General features: G+C 40.4%; 1 protein-coding gene across 1 annotated transcript in view; it reads right to left on the minus strand.

Annotated features, from left to right (window-relative positions):
- KDSR (3-ketodihydrosphingosine reductase) overlaps positions 1-13,367 on the minus strand; it is a 52,521-nt gene that overhangs the window by 13,145 nt on the left and 26,009 nt on the right. Inside the window, exons 4-7 of the mRNA XM_019521743.1 lie at positions 9,088-9,153; positions 8,338-8,433; positions 4,330-4,521; positions 1,052-1,135 (exon numbers count right to left, since the gene is read on the minus strand). Of these exons, the coding sequence (XP_019377288.1) occupies positions 1,052-1,135; positions 4,330-4,521; positions 8,338-8,433; positions 9,088-9,153 (438 nt within the window). The remainder of the gene's footprint in view (positions 1-1,051; positions 1,136-4,329; positions 4,522-8,337; positions 8,434-9,087; positions 9,154-13,367) is intronic.

The raw sequence follows: 13,367 nt of genomic DNA on the forward strand, positions 1-13,367 counted from the left end.
GAATGGGGAATATGATCCCACACAGGCAAAGCCCACTTAAGCACCTAATAGATGGAATACAATCTGTCTCTTATTTTCAAGGCTATTTGATTACAAGTCCACGTTTGGCCAGCCAATGAAAAACCTTCATTAGGAAAATAAATGAAGTACAAATACACTGGAAAATTAAAATCAAGATTTCCTGTTTTTTATACAGATCACTAACACTGATTATTAATTTTTAATAATGTGGCTTTATCTATATATTTATATTATCTATATCAAGCCACATTATTAAATTTTGATATACAATTAATTATATATAAATTAGTGTATAATTATGATATAATATCAGACAAAAGATGAGTATATTATAAATGCAATAAATTATAATATATAATTAATAGATATCTATATCTATGTCCATGTCAATTAATTATCAATTATATAGAGTCTCTCTCTCTCCCCCCCTCCACTGCAGAGACTGTTGTCTTTAACTCACAACTTTCAAAAACACTCAATTCCACCTCCCACTCAATCCAAGGCTACAGATCAACCTTTCCACAGCTATTTGCAGCCTCCAACCATTTTCATTAAATCCTGCCAAAATATGCTCTCTTCTTCTTACCCATAGATGTAGAAAGGGGCTGTGGTCAAATACCATAAAAACCCAAATAGCTTTATTCTGATATTAAGCACGAGGTAAGTGTTTAATTTGTGTCTAACAAATTGTTAGAGAGTAGGCTTAGACTAGACATCTGAAGTCACTACTTCACAGTCAGGGCGGCTAGGGCAACTTCCAAGGGAAGTAGTAATGACTCCTACCCTGGGGGTCTTTAAGAGGAGGCATGACATCTACCTGGCTGAATCAAAAAGATTCAAAATGTACACTGAACCAAACTGAATGTTTGCGCTGATCAATTTTTGATAAAGTTAAATAGTATACTGTACTCAGTGTTAAATATTTCTAGCATACTAATCTCAAAAACATGTCAGTGAATATAGAGGACCATACAATTTTAAGTGACAAATCTTATGGATGTGTATAAGATTCTTTAAGAATTAGAATTACCTTGGTTTTACTTTCTTCTGCAAAGCCAGGTGTGTCAGTGTCAGGAGGATAGGCAACTGTTATGTAGATGTTATAAGGCTTTACCTGTATTTTGTTCAAAAAACCCAAAAACAAACACTTTTAAACAAAAGACATTTTAAAGTAGTCACATTTAGAAGACTTTCTGTTGTACAGTTAAGATATTACGGCCCCCACCCCCAAGTTACAAATCTGCAAATACCCGAGTAATCTTAGACGGTGTTTTCAGGAAGAAAGCTAAAATTTTCATGAGGAAGCATAATAAATATCTGATCTTATTATATAACTGGTCTTTAAAGTCTTTCATTCCAAAATGCAATAGTTAAAATTCTTGCTAAATGCAAAGTAGGGAGCATCGAAGTGCAGGAACAACATAACTCCCCCACCCCTAGTCCCGATTCTTAATTATTAAATTATTTCAAGATAACAACAATAGGAACAATTCACAACATAGCTGAACCCCTCTGCCCGACTATGATTTCAAAATCTACAGCAAGAACAAATTTAAATTAAGATAATAATGAACATTAGTCTGCGATATTCATTTACTGATGGCAAAGATGGTAAAAAGTAGAGGTGGCAGAAGTCAGTACAAACAAATTCAAGGCTCTGAGGTTTGTTGGCATTCAGCAGTCCCTTTTTTTTTTTTTAACCCTTGAGATAGTAAAAGATAGAAATCACAAGAAAATAAAAACTGGGAAAACATTACACCCAAAACAAAAAATGTGGAAGGGAGAAAGAAAGAAGAAAGAATCCCGAGGCAAGGATTTGCTTTTTAGATGTTTGTACAGTACACACAGTAAGGTACCAACTTATGATAAACTACCTCAATACAAATAAGCTCAATGATTCAAAACTTACATCCAAAGTATGAGAACCCAGAAGCAACATTAGAGTACAAAAAATATACCTTTCATAAATATTCATTCCTCTTAAGTATTGTGTCCTAATCTACTTGATGAACTATCTAACTTTCAGATGCTCAAGGACTCAGAGTAGAGAATTAGGCTTGAGCAAAAATCATCAGCCACCTAAGAAATCAAATGACTAACCTTATGTTCAAGAAGTCTGAACCAATAGCCTTCAGGTGCCATTAGACAGACAGATGGAGTGGAGAGAGGCATCCCCCTCGCATACCCCAGTCACTAGGGGTGCCTGTACACGAGCCAGGAGGCTGTTTCGATACACAGTAATTTTACAGCACATCGGAGCAGCCTCAATTAAACGAGTCTGCTGGAGTGTGGTAATTACCATGCTCAAATAGCCTTTCATGTATCAGCATCCACACTTCAAGATGGTGATGGGGGCACTTTAACTAAAGGTCATTCAATGAGCTTTAGGCAGTATCCTTGCTGCCATTTTGAAGCATGGGGATGCTGATACAGGAGACGCTCCTGTCGCTTTCATTACAGTGGCTCTTGGAGCCGCTCTAATTGAAGTGCCTCCCCTGAAACATGTGCAAAAATGCTCTAGCTATATAAAGAGCATACCCCATCTCTACAGCACTCCTAATCATGGGAACAAAGGTCTAACAGTGGTTCTCAACCTTGTTAAGAGTCGAGACACTGCTCAGAAAATAAAAGCTCTTAATTTTCATTTGTTTTTGACTACAGGAAAAATAATAGAGCAATTCTTCTGTTGCAAAGAACTCAAAGTCCACAACAGGGGAGATCATTTGTAACACTATGAATTCCAGTTTGAAACCTCTGGAACTATCGTATAAATCATGTTTGCACACCTAACAGTGATAACATTTCATGGCACCCTGCAGCACCCTTGAAAAGATCTCATGGCAGCCAGAGTGCTGCTACACTTTGGTTGAGAATTGCTGATCTATAAATCAAAAGGAAAATGCATTATATTTTTAAATTTAATTAGATGAAACTGTTTAACTTTTAAATGCATTTTACTTGGGTGCCTATTAGGATATACTTATCATGACTGCTTTTCCCTCTACTCTCAAATCTGTTTAACTGTTTACCACTAGGCCCGACCCAAACTTAATTTATAAATTAAAGCAAAGGACACATTATGGTTTACTATAAGTTGACACCTTTCACAGATTCGAGAGAATACAGGTCTAGAAAACAAATAGCACTAGAAACAATTATATTAGAAAGGTCTCTCTTAATTCAACAGATTTGTCTTGTTCATAATCACAGCCCCTTTCAAAAAAAAAGGGTTTTCACCATTTTACTTCAGGCTGTGTGGGCTTCTTGAGTCTAAGAATGAACCAATTCTACTCCTTCCCATGTATCAGAATTCTTTATTGAAATTTCATTCAGTTAAATTTGGGCAACCTATAAAAGAGCAATTAATTCCCACTAAAGATCTAATAGAACACTATTATTTATCAGCAACGATGCATAAAACAGAAAGAAAATAACTTGCCTGATAATTTGCAGGAGTAACAACTAGAAATTTTTTTTTACTTCTAAGATAGACACTTTATCCAAACATTACTGACAAACATGGAACTCTGAAGTGACTTTCAGTCCTGAAGTATACTTAGGATTTGTCAGAAGAGTTGTGAAATGAAAATGATGTGTCATTTTCAAATACTATCACTTTGCTTAACTGGTAGGGCTACGTGAAGCTTTTGTAGCCTATTTGATTTGAAGGAGATTCTCTGAATCCGAAGACCCACTGAAAGGTCCGAATTGAAATCGGAAGCCTCTGAATTGATTTGGACAGCCCCCACTCGCTGCCACAGGGAGCTGGACTTGGGCTCTGTGCTGGTAAGTAAAGGGACAAACTCTGCACTCACTGGCTCCAGCAGCAGCAATCAGAGCTTCTCCGGGCTTGTGGCAAAGCACCCCCGTGCAACACAAGGCAGGAGGGATCGGTTCCCCCTGCCTGGCACCTGTGTAGCAGCTGTTGCATTGCATAGGTGCAGTGTGGCTCCATGCACTGTCCAGGAGCTGGGACCACTCAGGCCGAGTGCTGCTGGGTTCTGGGCGACTGCTGGAGCCACTCCAGCTCCGGAACAGCACGTGGTACCTGCGGGTGCAATGCATGGGATGGGGCCCAACTCGCCACTGCCATGTCCCTGCCACCACGTGTTTGATTCAGAGGAGATTTGGTAGCCAAATCCCTTCAAATCGTCTGAATCCAAAGACAAATCAAATGCTGCTGCTACGCACAGGTCTATTAGTTGGTTCTATTGTATAGAAGCATTTTTGTAATATAGTATGTGATAGCATACGTAAGTATGCAAGGGATGCAATGTTTTTCCTTAAGCCACCGTATATGAGTCATACCTCCATTTGCAGCGCTTCAGCCAATCCTCGAAGAGCGAACTTTGTTGGAGAATAAGCTGTGTAACCAAACAGCCCCAGCTGTCCAGCTTGAGATGATACAAACACAATCCTTCCCATCCTTCTTTCCTTCATGGTAGGAATTACTGCACGGCTTGGGTAAACACTACCCAGGTAGTTGACGGCCATTAAGTTCTGCACAAATTATATACTATTTGTCAAACAGACATTTCTCAAAATCCATACTTAAATCTGTCAAATCATAACTCTTAAAAGACTTGTGATTAATTCTTTCAGTTGCTCTAGGAAAGATAAAACCGTTTTCTATTCTAAAACTTAGGACAGTGTTTGTGGTCAAGATGCCTACCTCAAGCATGAATATTTCAATATAAATTATCTAATGCCACTTAACATACTAAATGCCTTGAACAAAATGTTGTTTTTCAGAAAGAAAAAGAGTTACTATCTTTCAATTACTGAACTCTGACTTTAATATAGAAAAAGCCTTTTTGCAACCGTGTAGAGCAGGAGTCGGCAACGTTTTCTGGTGAGCAGTCAGAATAACCCAGTTCAGGCAGAAGGAGAGCAGGCATTAGGAGCTGGCTGCCATTCCTGTCACTTTGCAGCAAAACCCCCTCTAGTGGAGAGAATGTCACCTGACTGTGGCCACAGTACCAGCAGAGACCCCCTGCTACCAAATCTACGGCTCTACTGGCTGGATCTGGCCTGTTTGTCATAGGCTGCCAAGCCCTGGTGTACAGAACTATTAAGCATTCGGTTATATGCAAACATACAATGAGGAATTAAAAGTAAAGCCACACACAGTTTTACATGTTTCAAAACATGAGTCAGAAGTCTGATGATTTACATTTTGGATATCACCCAGCTACTGGTAGGGTAAGGCAAAGTTTTTTGTCTGTCTCTGCTCTATAGAAGAAAAAATCCTGACCTTCCATAATCTATAATTCAATTAAAATTGTGTGTTATGGGTAGCGACCTACTTAATTCACAGTTTAACAGATTTCATAGAATCAACAACAACAAAAATGCTGGCTCCCCGAAGTCTTCGCTGCCACAAGGGGAAGGCACCAGCTGGCGGGGTGGCACAAAGGACAGCAGACAATGGCAGCTACCCCCTCAATCCTCCTCCCCGTCGGGGCATCTCCACCAATCAGTGCCGAGGGGTGGGGCCACCAGGAAATGTCCTTGAAATCGGATCTGTGTGCTGTGAATGGGTTATGAAAAACCCTCTCTCACCTTGATTTAAGCAGGTCCCTAGTTATGAGACTAGTGTACTGAACAAGTACAGATTATATAAGGACAAACAGAGCAGGAACAGGCTAACTTAAAATTTAAATTATTGCTCTGGGGGGCAAAATGCAACAAACCAGCAGCTAGGAGTAATTAACATCTGCTCCAGCTACTATAGCAACAGTAGTACAAAAAACTGTGGCATGCTAATAGCTCTACACTTCAGAGCAGCATGAAAATAGTTATAGTAATTAGCTCTACTAAGGAGTAGAGCCAATTAGCCCAGGCACAGCTACACCACTTCCAGGCTGAGAATTAGCCTGTGGTAGTATAGCCACATTTTAGACAGCCTTTTTAGTAGATACTGCAGGATATTACCTAGTCCCAAAGTCAGGGAGTCACTGGGGACACTGACCCAAAAACAGAGGTTATCTTAAAAATCTGGCATGATTATTTGTGTTATACTTATTTGTTTGGTAGTGAATACACTGCTCAGCTAGCTACTTTCATGAGTTGTACACCCCACAACAGTAGGACATCATAAAGCTGCAGTATACAGCACACCAGGTGAGAACAGTCCCATCCCCATCCCACCACGAAAACTCTTCACCCATTCAGCATAGCAGGAACACAACAGGTGTCAGTGTCTGAAGCCTTCAACACAAGTTGCAAGAATTGACCGTAAGTACTTGTAAAGTTGAACAACACAGTTTAACTCCCTGCAAAAGGGAAAAGAAACAAAAACAAAACACCCCCCCATATATATATACATACATACATACATACATACACACACATATACATACACACACACACACACACAGATCCCAAGTAAAACAGAAGTCCAACCTTTCCTCCACACAGAAAGGAAGACTGACAGTAAGCTAAATATAGCCATTTTCTATGCTTGCTAATGTACCAAGTGATTTCAAGTTCAAGTATTTGCCTAGAGTAAACTGAAATGGTACCTTCTTGTACCAAAGTGAGATGGCAATCTATTCTGCTGCCTGTCTGGCACCATGGAAAGCTGTTGCTGGTTTTGCAGTGTGGAGAATTCAACTTGTGTTGACAGACTATTAGATTTCTTGTCGATAATAACAGCATGGACCACACTTTGCACAATATACTTACAGCTTTAAGGCAAGAAGCCTGCTGATGAACCAGTTTAGGCACGTCAGGTTTTTATACTAAGTATTAATTAAAGTTAATGGAAAGACGTTGACTTAAATGAACCCAAATCCTACTCCTTAACATACTGTACAGTTTTAAGAAATACATTCTTAAAAGAACTTAATCCGAGTACTGTATTCTAGGTGCTTTTCACATGTCAGCAAGCACCCCTCAGCTGAAAGACAATGAATGCTTTGATCAATCAGCTGAAACCAAATCTTGCCTATCAATGTTTTTCCATCTCCACATGGAAACAGTCCTCGTGACTTAGGACAATCAGTCATTTCCTTGGCTAAGGACTTCTTGTCAGTATATAACTAACTTAGTGGTGCCCTTAACTAGAGTTCAATCCACACACAACCCCTTAAAAGTATGCATAAGCAAAAGCAAAATGGTTTATGCTTCCTTGCAAGATTTTGTGACCGACACTCCAGGTACCTGAGGAAAGGAATGAATTAATTGGAACAACTGTTCCAGAATCATCTTAGCAAGGGAAGGCGATACGTTTTAGATGCGAATTTCTGTCCCTGACAATAGGAACATTTTTTAAAGTTAGCCTAAAATAAATTACGGAGGAGATAAATTTGACTGCATTTTAAAACTTTGCACCTAGAGAGCTGTTGATTGACAAAATGCTGGAGTCATGTAAGTAAACTTCTAGCTAGAGATTTTTGCTGAGATGTGAGTTAGGGGCCAGATCCTTTTTTTTATTTTTATTTGGGATTTAGGAGCCTAAAACAGAACTTTAGATAAATATACCCAAATTGCAATCTACACACTCTCTCTCAGAGATCCCCCAACTCTAGAAGCACCTCACTAGTTCTTGCTCTATTTGGCCTGAAAGTTTTCTAGGCACTCACCTTTTTCTCCATGTGCCCAGAAATATCCCTACCTGAGAAACTAGACAATGGCTTCCAACTGGGATGCAGAAACAAGCTGAAATGTCCCAGTGTGGCAGGTTGTTTTTGGGACTGGCTAAACAAAGTTTGGCTGGGATGATCTAGCTGGGGATGGTCCTGCTTTGAACAGGGGGTTGGACTAGATGACCTCCTGAGGTCACTTTCAATCCTAATTTTCTATGACTCTATAATTGTGCTCAACTCAAGTTAACTGGCCTGCAAGAGGCACAAACTACAACTGATTAGCTGCCAAGAGAAAGTATCCTGCAAGATCCCCAACAGATCAAAATGTGACAGACTATCTAACACTTTTGCAGAGCTCTAAATAAAACCCAAACATGTACGACAAACAGAAAAGAATATTATTTTACCTACCTAGTTTATTTCATACCCAAAGTACTTTACCATAAGCTACTAAAATTTTTCCATATTTCTCAGCTCTCCTGTAGTAGTTTTTCTTTTTTAATCAAAATATGGAAGATATCTTCTAGGAAATTTTTCAGGCTAATGCCCATCTCTTGTTTATAAGGCACACAATATTTTTTCAATTTATATACTGAGTTCACACAGTAGAACTGACCTCATAAAAAAGATTTTAAGAGTTTTCATGAAACACTAATACAATTTTAACAAGTCTGCAAGGACTTCAGAATATTTGTCCAACAGAAGTAAGGGAACATGGTAAACTTACTTCAAAACAATTCATTTCAAGATCTTCAAATTTTCCTGTAATTGAAGTTCCAGCACAGTTAACAAGCATGTCAACTGGTCCCAATTTCTCCTGAGCCTAAGAAGGGAAAAATATTATCTGTATTAGGGCTGTCCAACTTCCAGGCAGATGAGGACCACATGCCACACAGGCCACAATTCTGGAGACTTCATGAGGGGTGTGTTACAGACTGAGGGATGCTTTCCATGCAGGCAGCGCCAGGGCTCTTCCCTGCCATGTAGGAACCCTAGCCTTCTCACACAGCGCAAACAGCCTGGCTCCCTCCTCCTCTCCTGGCCACATGTTCATCCACAATGTTGGCAGCCCAGTACCTGTCTTTTTTGTATACAGTGCAAGCGCCAGCCATCTCCCCTGTCTCAAGCAGCACATGCATCCCACCCTCTCCTGCTGCACTGCCCCACCCCCAAGAACAGGAGCAGTAAGTAGAAGCTAGAGGAACCCAAAGAACCTGGTGGCCATAACAGTAGCAAATCAGGAGGGGGAACTGCAGTGGCAGCTGCACTGGGAACTTGCAGGCTGCAAGCTGTTTGGTGGCCACAAACAGTCTGTGGGCCACCAGTTGGGCAACCATGATCTATATTAATAGGTAGGAAAGTGTTTTTCCTATGATTGGCAAGTCAAATGTTAATATTTACAAGAAACTATTTCTACTACACACTTGTAGCATGAGAAAGAGCTTTCTGAACATAAATAAATCTATTATTTCCTTACTTGTTTCAGGACGTTCTCCACATGTCCATAGTCTTTAGACACATCAACAGATATACAAAGCACAACCTAATGAAAAGAAAAGAGACTGTAACATTCAGCAGAATAAGAATCAAGTCCAACTCTTTATAAGATTTTAAAGAACAAATCTTTTCAGCAGATGAAGAAAGGCACTTTCTGTGGTCTGTGTGCGCCTCAGGTGCTTCCAAATGCAAGATGAGGACAATACCCACCTTAATGGGTTACTGAGAGGCCAGGATTATTCATATATAAAGGCAGAACCTTATTCTGGAAATTTACGATTAGACTATTATTACTTTTTTTTTTACTTGTGTCTTAAATAACAAGCACTATTTTACTTAATTCTATACTAATGCTGTAGTTTCTCTATGCTATTCTTTTCAACAGATTGTTCTAACAATAGGATATTACTCATGTAAAAGTTTGGTACTATTTTTTATAAAACAGGTTAAATGCACTTCTTTATTGGGCTTCATTTGGAAAGCTGCAACTGACAGAATGGAAAACATTTCCATGAGTAACTAATGTTACAGTTGTGACATATTTAAGCTATGAGGATCTCTTCACATAACAGATGCAAAAAGACATTTCACAATATGGTTGACCTTTAATTTTTAGGAACCATGAAGCACATGGTTTCATATCGGGAATTCATAGGAATATGAACACTAATTTTAGGTCAAAAAGATAGAAAGCTTCAACGATGGTTCTGAATCTGTAAAATGTATAGTAACCAAGGGCTGAAGTTGAAGATTTACTCAATTTTTCCTGACACTGATGGTATTCCAGTGAATGACAATGACTAGTTGTTCCTGCATTCTTGTTAGCATTCCAATTGCTAATCTGTGGCTCTGGTCAAGTCACTTAAGTGCTCTCTCAAAGGAAGTTTCAACATGAATTTTACTGCAATTATGATGCATAAAACACAAGGAACTGTGGCAGGTAACTATTTGCCAAGTTTTCCAGAAGCCTAGGTAGTAAGATCATCTGCTTACGGAAAGGCTGCAACACTTGTTTGCTGTATAAACAGAAGCCAATAGCCAATCCTGTTTGTCAGGTTGACTAGTCCTTCCAGCAGTGTCCCACAAATTGCAGTGACACTAGATGGGCTTCTGAACATTTTATGGGGGAGACAGTAAGGATAACTGCCCAGAGATTCTCCCAAAGGCACTTTGTACAGTTGGCACATGAACAAGATGGACAAATAAGGGTGCAAAAGAGGCAATGCCTAATGCCTATGTTTTTACAAATGGGTCAGAGGAATGGATTGTTTGGTTACAACTTATAGTTTCATAGATTTAGGGTCGGAAGGGACCTAGTAGATCTTCTAGCCCGACCCCCCGCCAGGGCGGGAGAACAACAAAACCCCAAAACAAGAAACGGGACTCAAATGAGTCCAGCCAGGTAGGCATCCAGCCTCTTCTTAAAGACCCCCAGGGTAGGGGCCAGCACCACTTCCCTTGGAAGTTGGTTCCAGCTCCTAGCCGCCCTAACTGTGAAGTAGTTTTTGCGGATGTCCAATCTATACCTCCTCTCCATCAACTTGTGCCCATTACTCCTTGTTATGCCAGCGGGCGCTAGGGGAAACAGCGTCTCCCCCAAACCCTTCTGGTCCCCCCTAGTGAGTTTATAGACGGTCACCAGGTCCCCCCTCAGCCTTCTCTTGTGGAGGCTGAATAGGTTCAGGTCCCGCAGTCTCTCACTGTAGGGTCTGCCCTGTTGTCCCCGGATCATGCGGGTGGCCCTCCTCTGGACCCTCTCCATGTTGTCCACATCCCTCTTGAAATGGGGCGCACAGAACTGGACACAATACTCCAGCTGTGGCCTGACCAGCGTCGTGTAGAGGGGGAGGATCACCTCCTTGGCTCTACTCAAGATGCACCTGTGGATGCACGACAAGGTCCGGTTAGCCCTGCCAACCACGACCTCGCATGTGCCTTAAGTAAATATCTTCATTTTTCACATACTGAAACTCTCTCACAAGGCCTCAGATGATTAACTAGTTTGTTTATAAAACACTAGCTGTACTAAATTTTATAAAAATAACTGCAAGATGAGCCAACTGGGGACTGAGACGTTCCCACATCTGTAGGGTATTTAGGTAAGTGAGTTGCAAGACTATTCAAGCTTTGGACATTACCCACCCTGGCACAAACTTTGGGTCTTCATTCTCCAACAAGAAGCAACTGAGACCTACAGATATACAAACAAGTATATTTCATAATAAAAAAAAAAAATCTAGAAAGTTGCAGTCCAAAATATCCTCTTGATAACCCTCCAAAATCCAGCCTTATGGTATGATCATAGTAGACAAGCATGGACTACAACAGCAGGGGGAATAGAAAGGTTGAATATCCTTACAGGTTTACCTGTACAGATGCCAGGCTTGGCTTTGAACTCGTGTTCTCTTCAGTTTTACTTTCTTGGAGTTGGTGATTCAATTTTATTACATTTTAGAATTTAGGGGGAAAAACCTACTATTAAAAGAAGAATAGATATTGTCTTAGTTGAATACAGAGGGCAGATCAGTCAGGAGGTTTCAGCTGTTGCAACCCTAGAGCAACAGCAGACACTTCAGAGCAAGATTACTTATCTAAACAACTGATTAGTTGCCTGCAACATGAGTCACTTTAGTCAGCATCTGCCAAAGCTATTCTTTACCTCTGATAAGACAATCAGATAATATATGCAGGTCTCTGCTTCCATCACTAAATCATTAAGAGTTCCTTTTTCCCTGTATCATTAATGTTACCTTCCAGAGAATATGGGTAATTCCTTTTATTAAGCAGGAGCCAGAAAAACTGACACCATAAATCCTCTAAACTGTCCCTACTAGTTCCCCTCAGCTTTCCTCTATACAAGGGTCAAATTGCATTTATTCACTAATGAAGCTGCTTCTGCTTTAAAAGGTGCAATCTAACTCCTACTGAAGTAACTGGAAAAAGTGCCACATTGTGAGCTCTCTATACATTTTATTCCTTTTAGCACACATTACCTGTTTAGGGCTCTGTACATTGAAAATAAATGAAAAGGTTTTGTTAATTATGCCAGGAAAAGCTACGAAATGCCAGAATTCATTCTGCCTATTCAATCCTAATCAGTCCCCCTGCACTGTGATAGCTCTAGATGAGCAAATACTATTCTTTCCATGCGATCTTTGATTCCCTGATTCTTGCCCCACCACCAATCAGTCACAGCTCTCCTTTCAATTCTGTTTCTTGCCAGGCCTCCTCCCTTTCTTACTATGCTAGCTTCCAATGAGTCCTAGTGTTCCCCTTAAACCAAGTCCCAAACCACTGGTCTCAAGCTTCCTGTTTTCACCAGATCCATCCCTTGTTTCCTTTACACTTAAATCATTCCTTCAGTACCCTGCCTAGCCCCCAGCCAAGGCAGCACTGAGTATAAGGGAGGCAAGCAACATCTGTTAGTTCTAGTGCCCAATCCCAGCACTGCCTGCAGTAGCAATTAAAGTCCTACTCAGTCCTGAGCTGCAGGATGCCTACTAAGGATGGTACAGTCAAAGATTTTAGCAGCAAAGTTCTAACAAGTCTCTGTAAGCATGTGCTACCTGCCTTAAAGAGTGGGGGAAAAAAGAGAGACCTATAAATTAGACTCGACTGAATTTTGATAGCTTTTCATGAGGACATCCCTGACACAGAGGCTTCACCCCAATCAAGTTTCGATCCAAAGAAAGAGGGCATTAGAACATCAAAAGAAAAGACTGCCAGAATTTTGACATAGAACAAAACCATGGGAAAATATATTTTGCCTTAATTGGCTGTAGTCTGCAATTCAAAATTCATTTGAGGAATAGATGCCCAAAAGTTATGAGATTATAACAAAGATATAAATGAGAAAAAGTTATTGTAAATGGTATTGTGCAACCTTAATATCAGATGGTAGCATCAGTCCACCTCTATTTGTGAGCTTTACTGCTTCTTTTCTACTCAATACCCAGCTGGTCAACTAATTTGCTTGTGGACAGAAGTAGTGCTCTACAGCTAGCATAGATGCTGGTAAATGAGGATTTACCAGCAAAAAAAAAATCTTGCCAGTCATTAACCAGGGAGGACCGGGTTAGAGAGCTTCTGGAGGGGCTGGACATGTTCAAATCAGCGGGTCCAGATGCTCTCTACCCCAGGGTGTTGAGGGAGCTAGCGGGGTTATTGCAGGGTCCTTGGCACGGCTTTACAAGCACTTGTGGTGCTCGGGCCAGGTGCCAGATGATTGGAAGATCACCCCCATTTTTAAAAAAGGGAGGA

This window comes from Gavialis gangeticus, unplaced genomic scaffold (assembly GCF_001723915.1).
Source record: "Gavialis gangeticus isolate Ggan-Ray unplaced genomic scaffold, GavGan_comp1, whole genome shotgun sequence".
Classification (NCBI taxonomy): domain Eukaryota; kingdom Metazoa; phylum Chordata; order Crocodylia; family Gavialidae; genus Gavialis; species Gavialis gangeticus.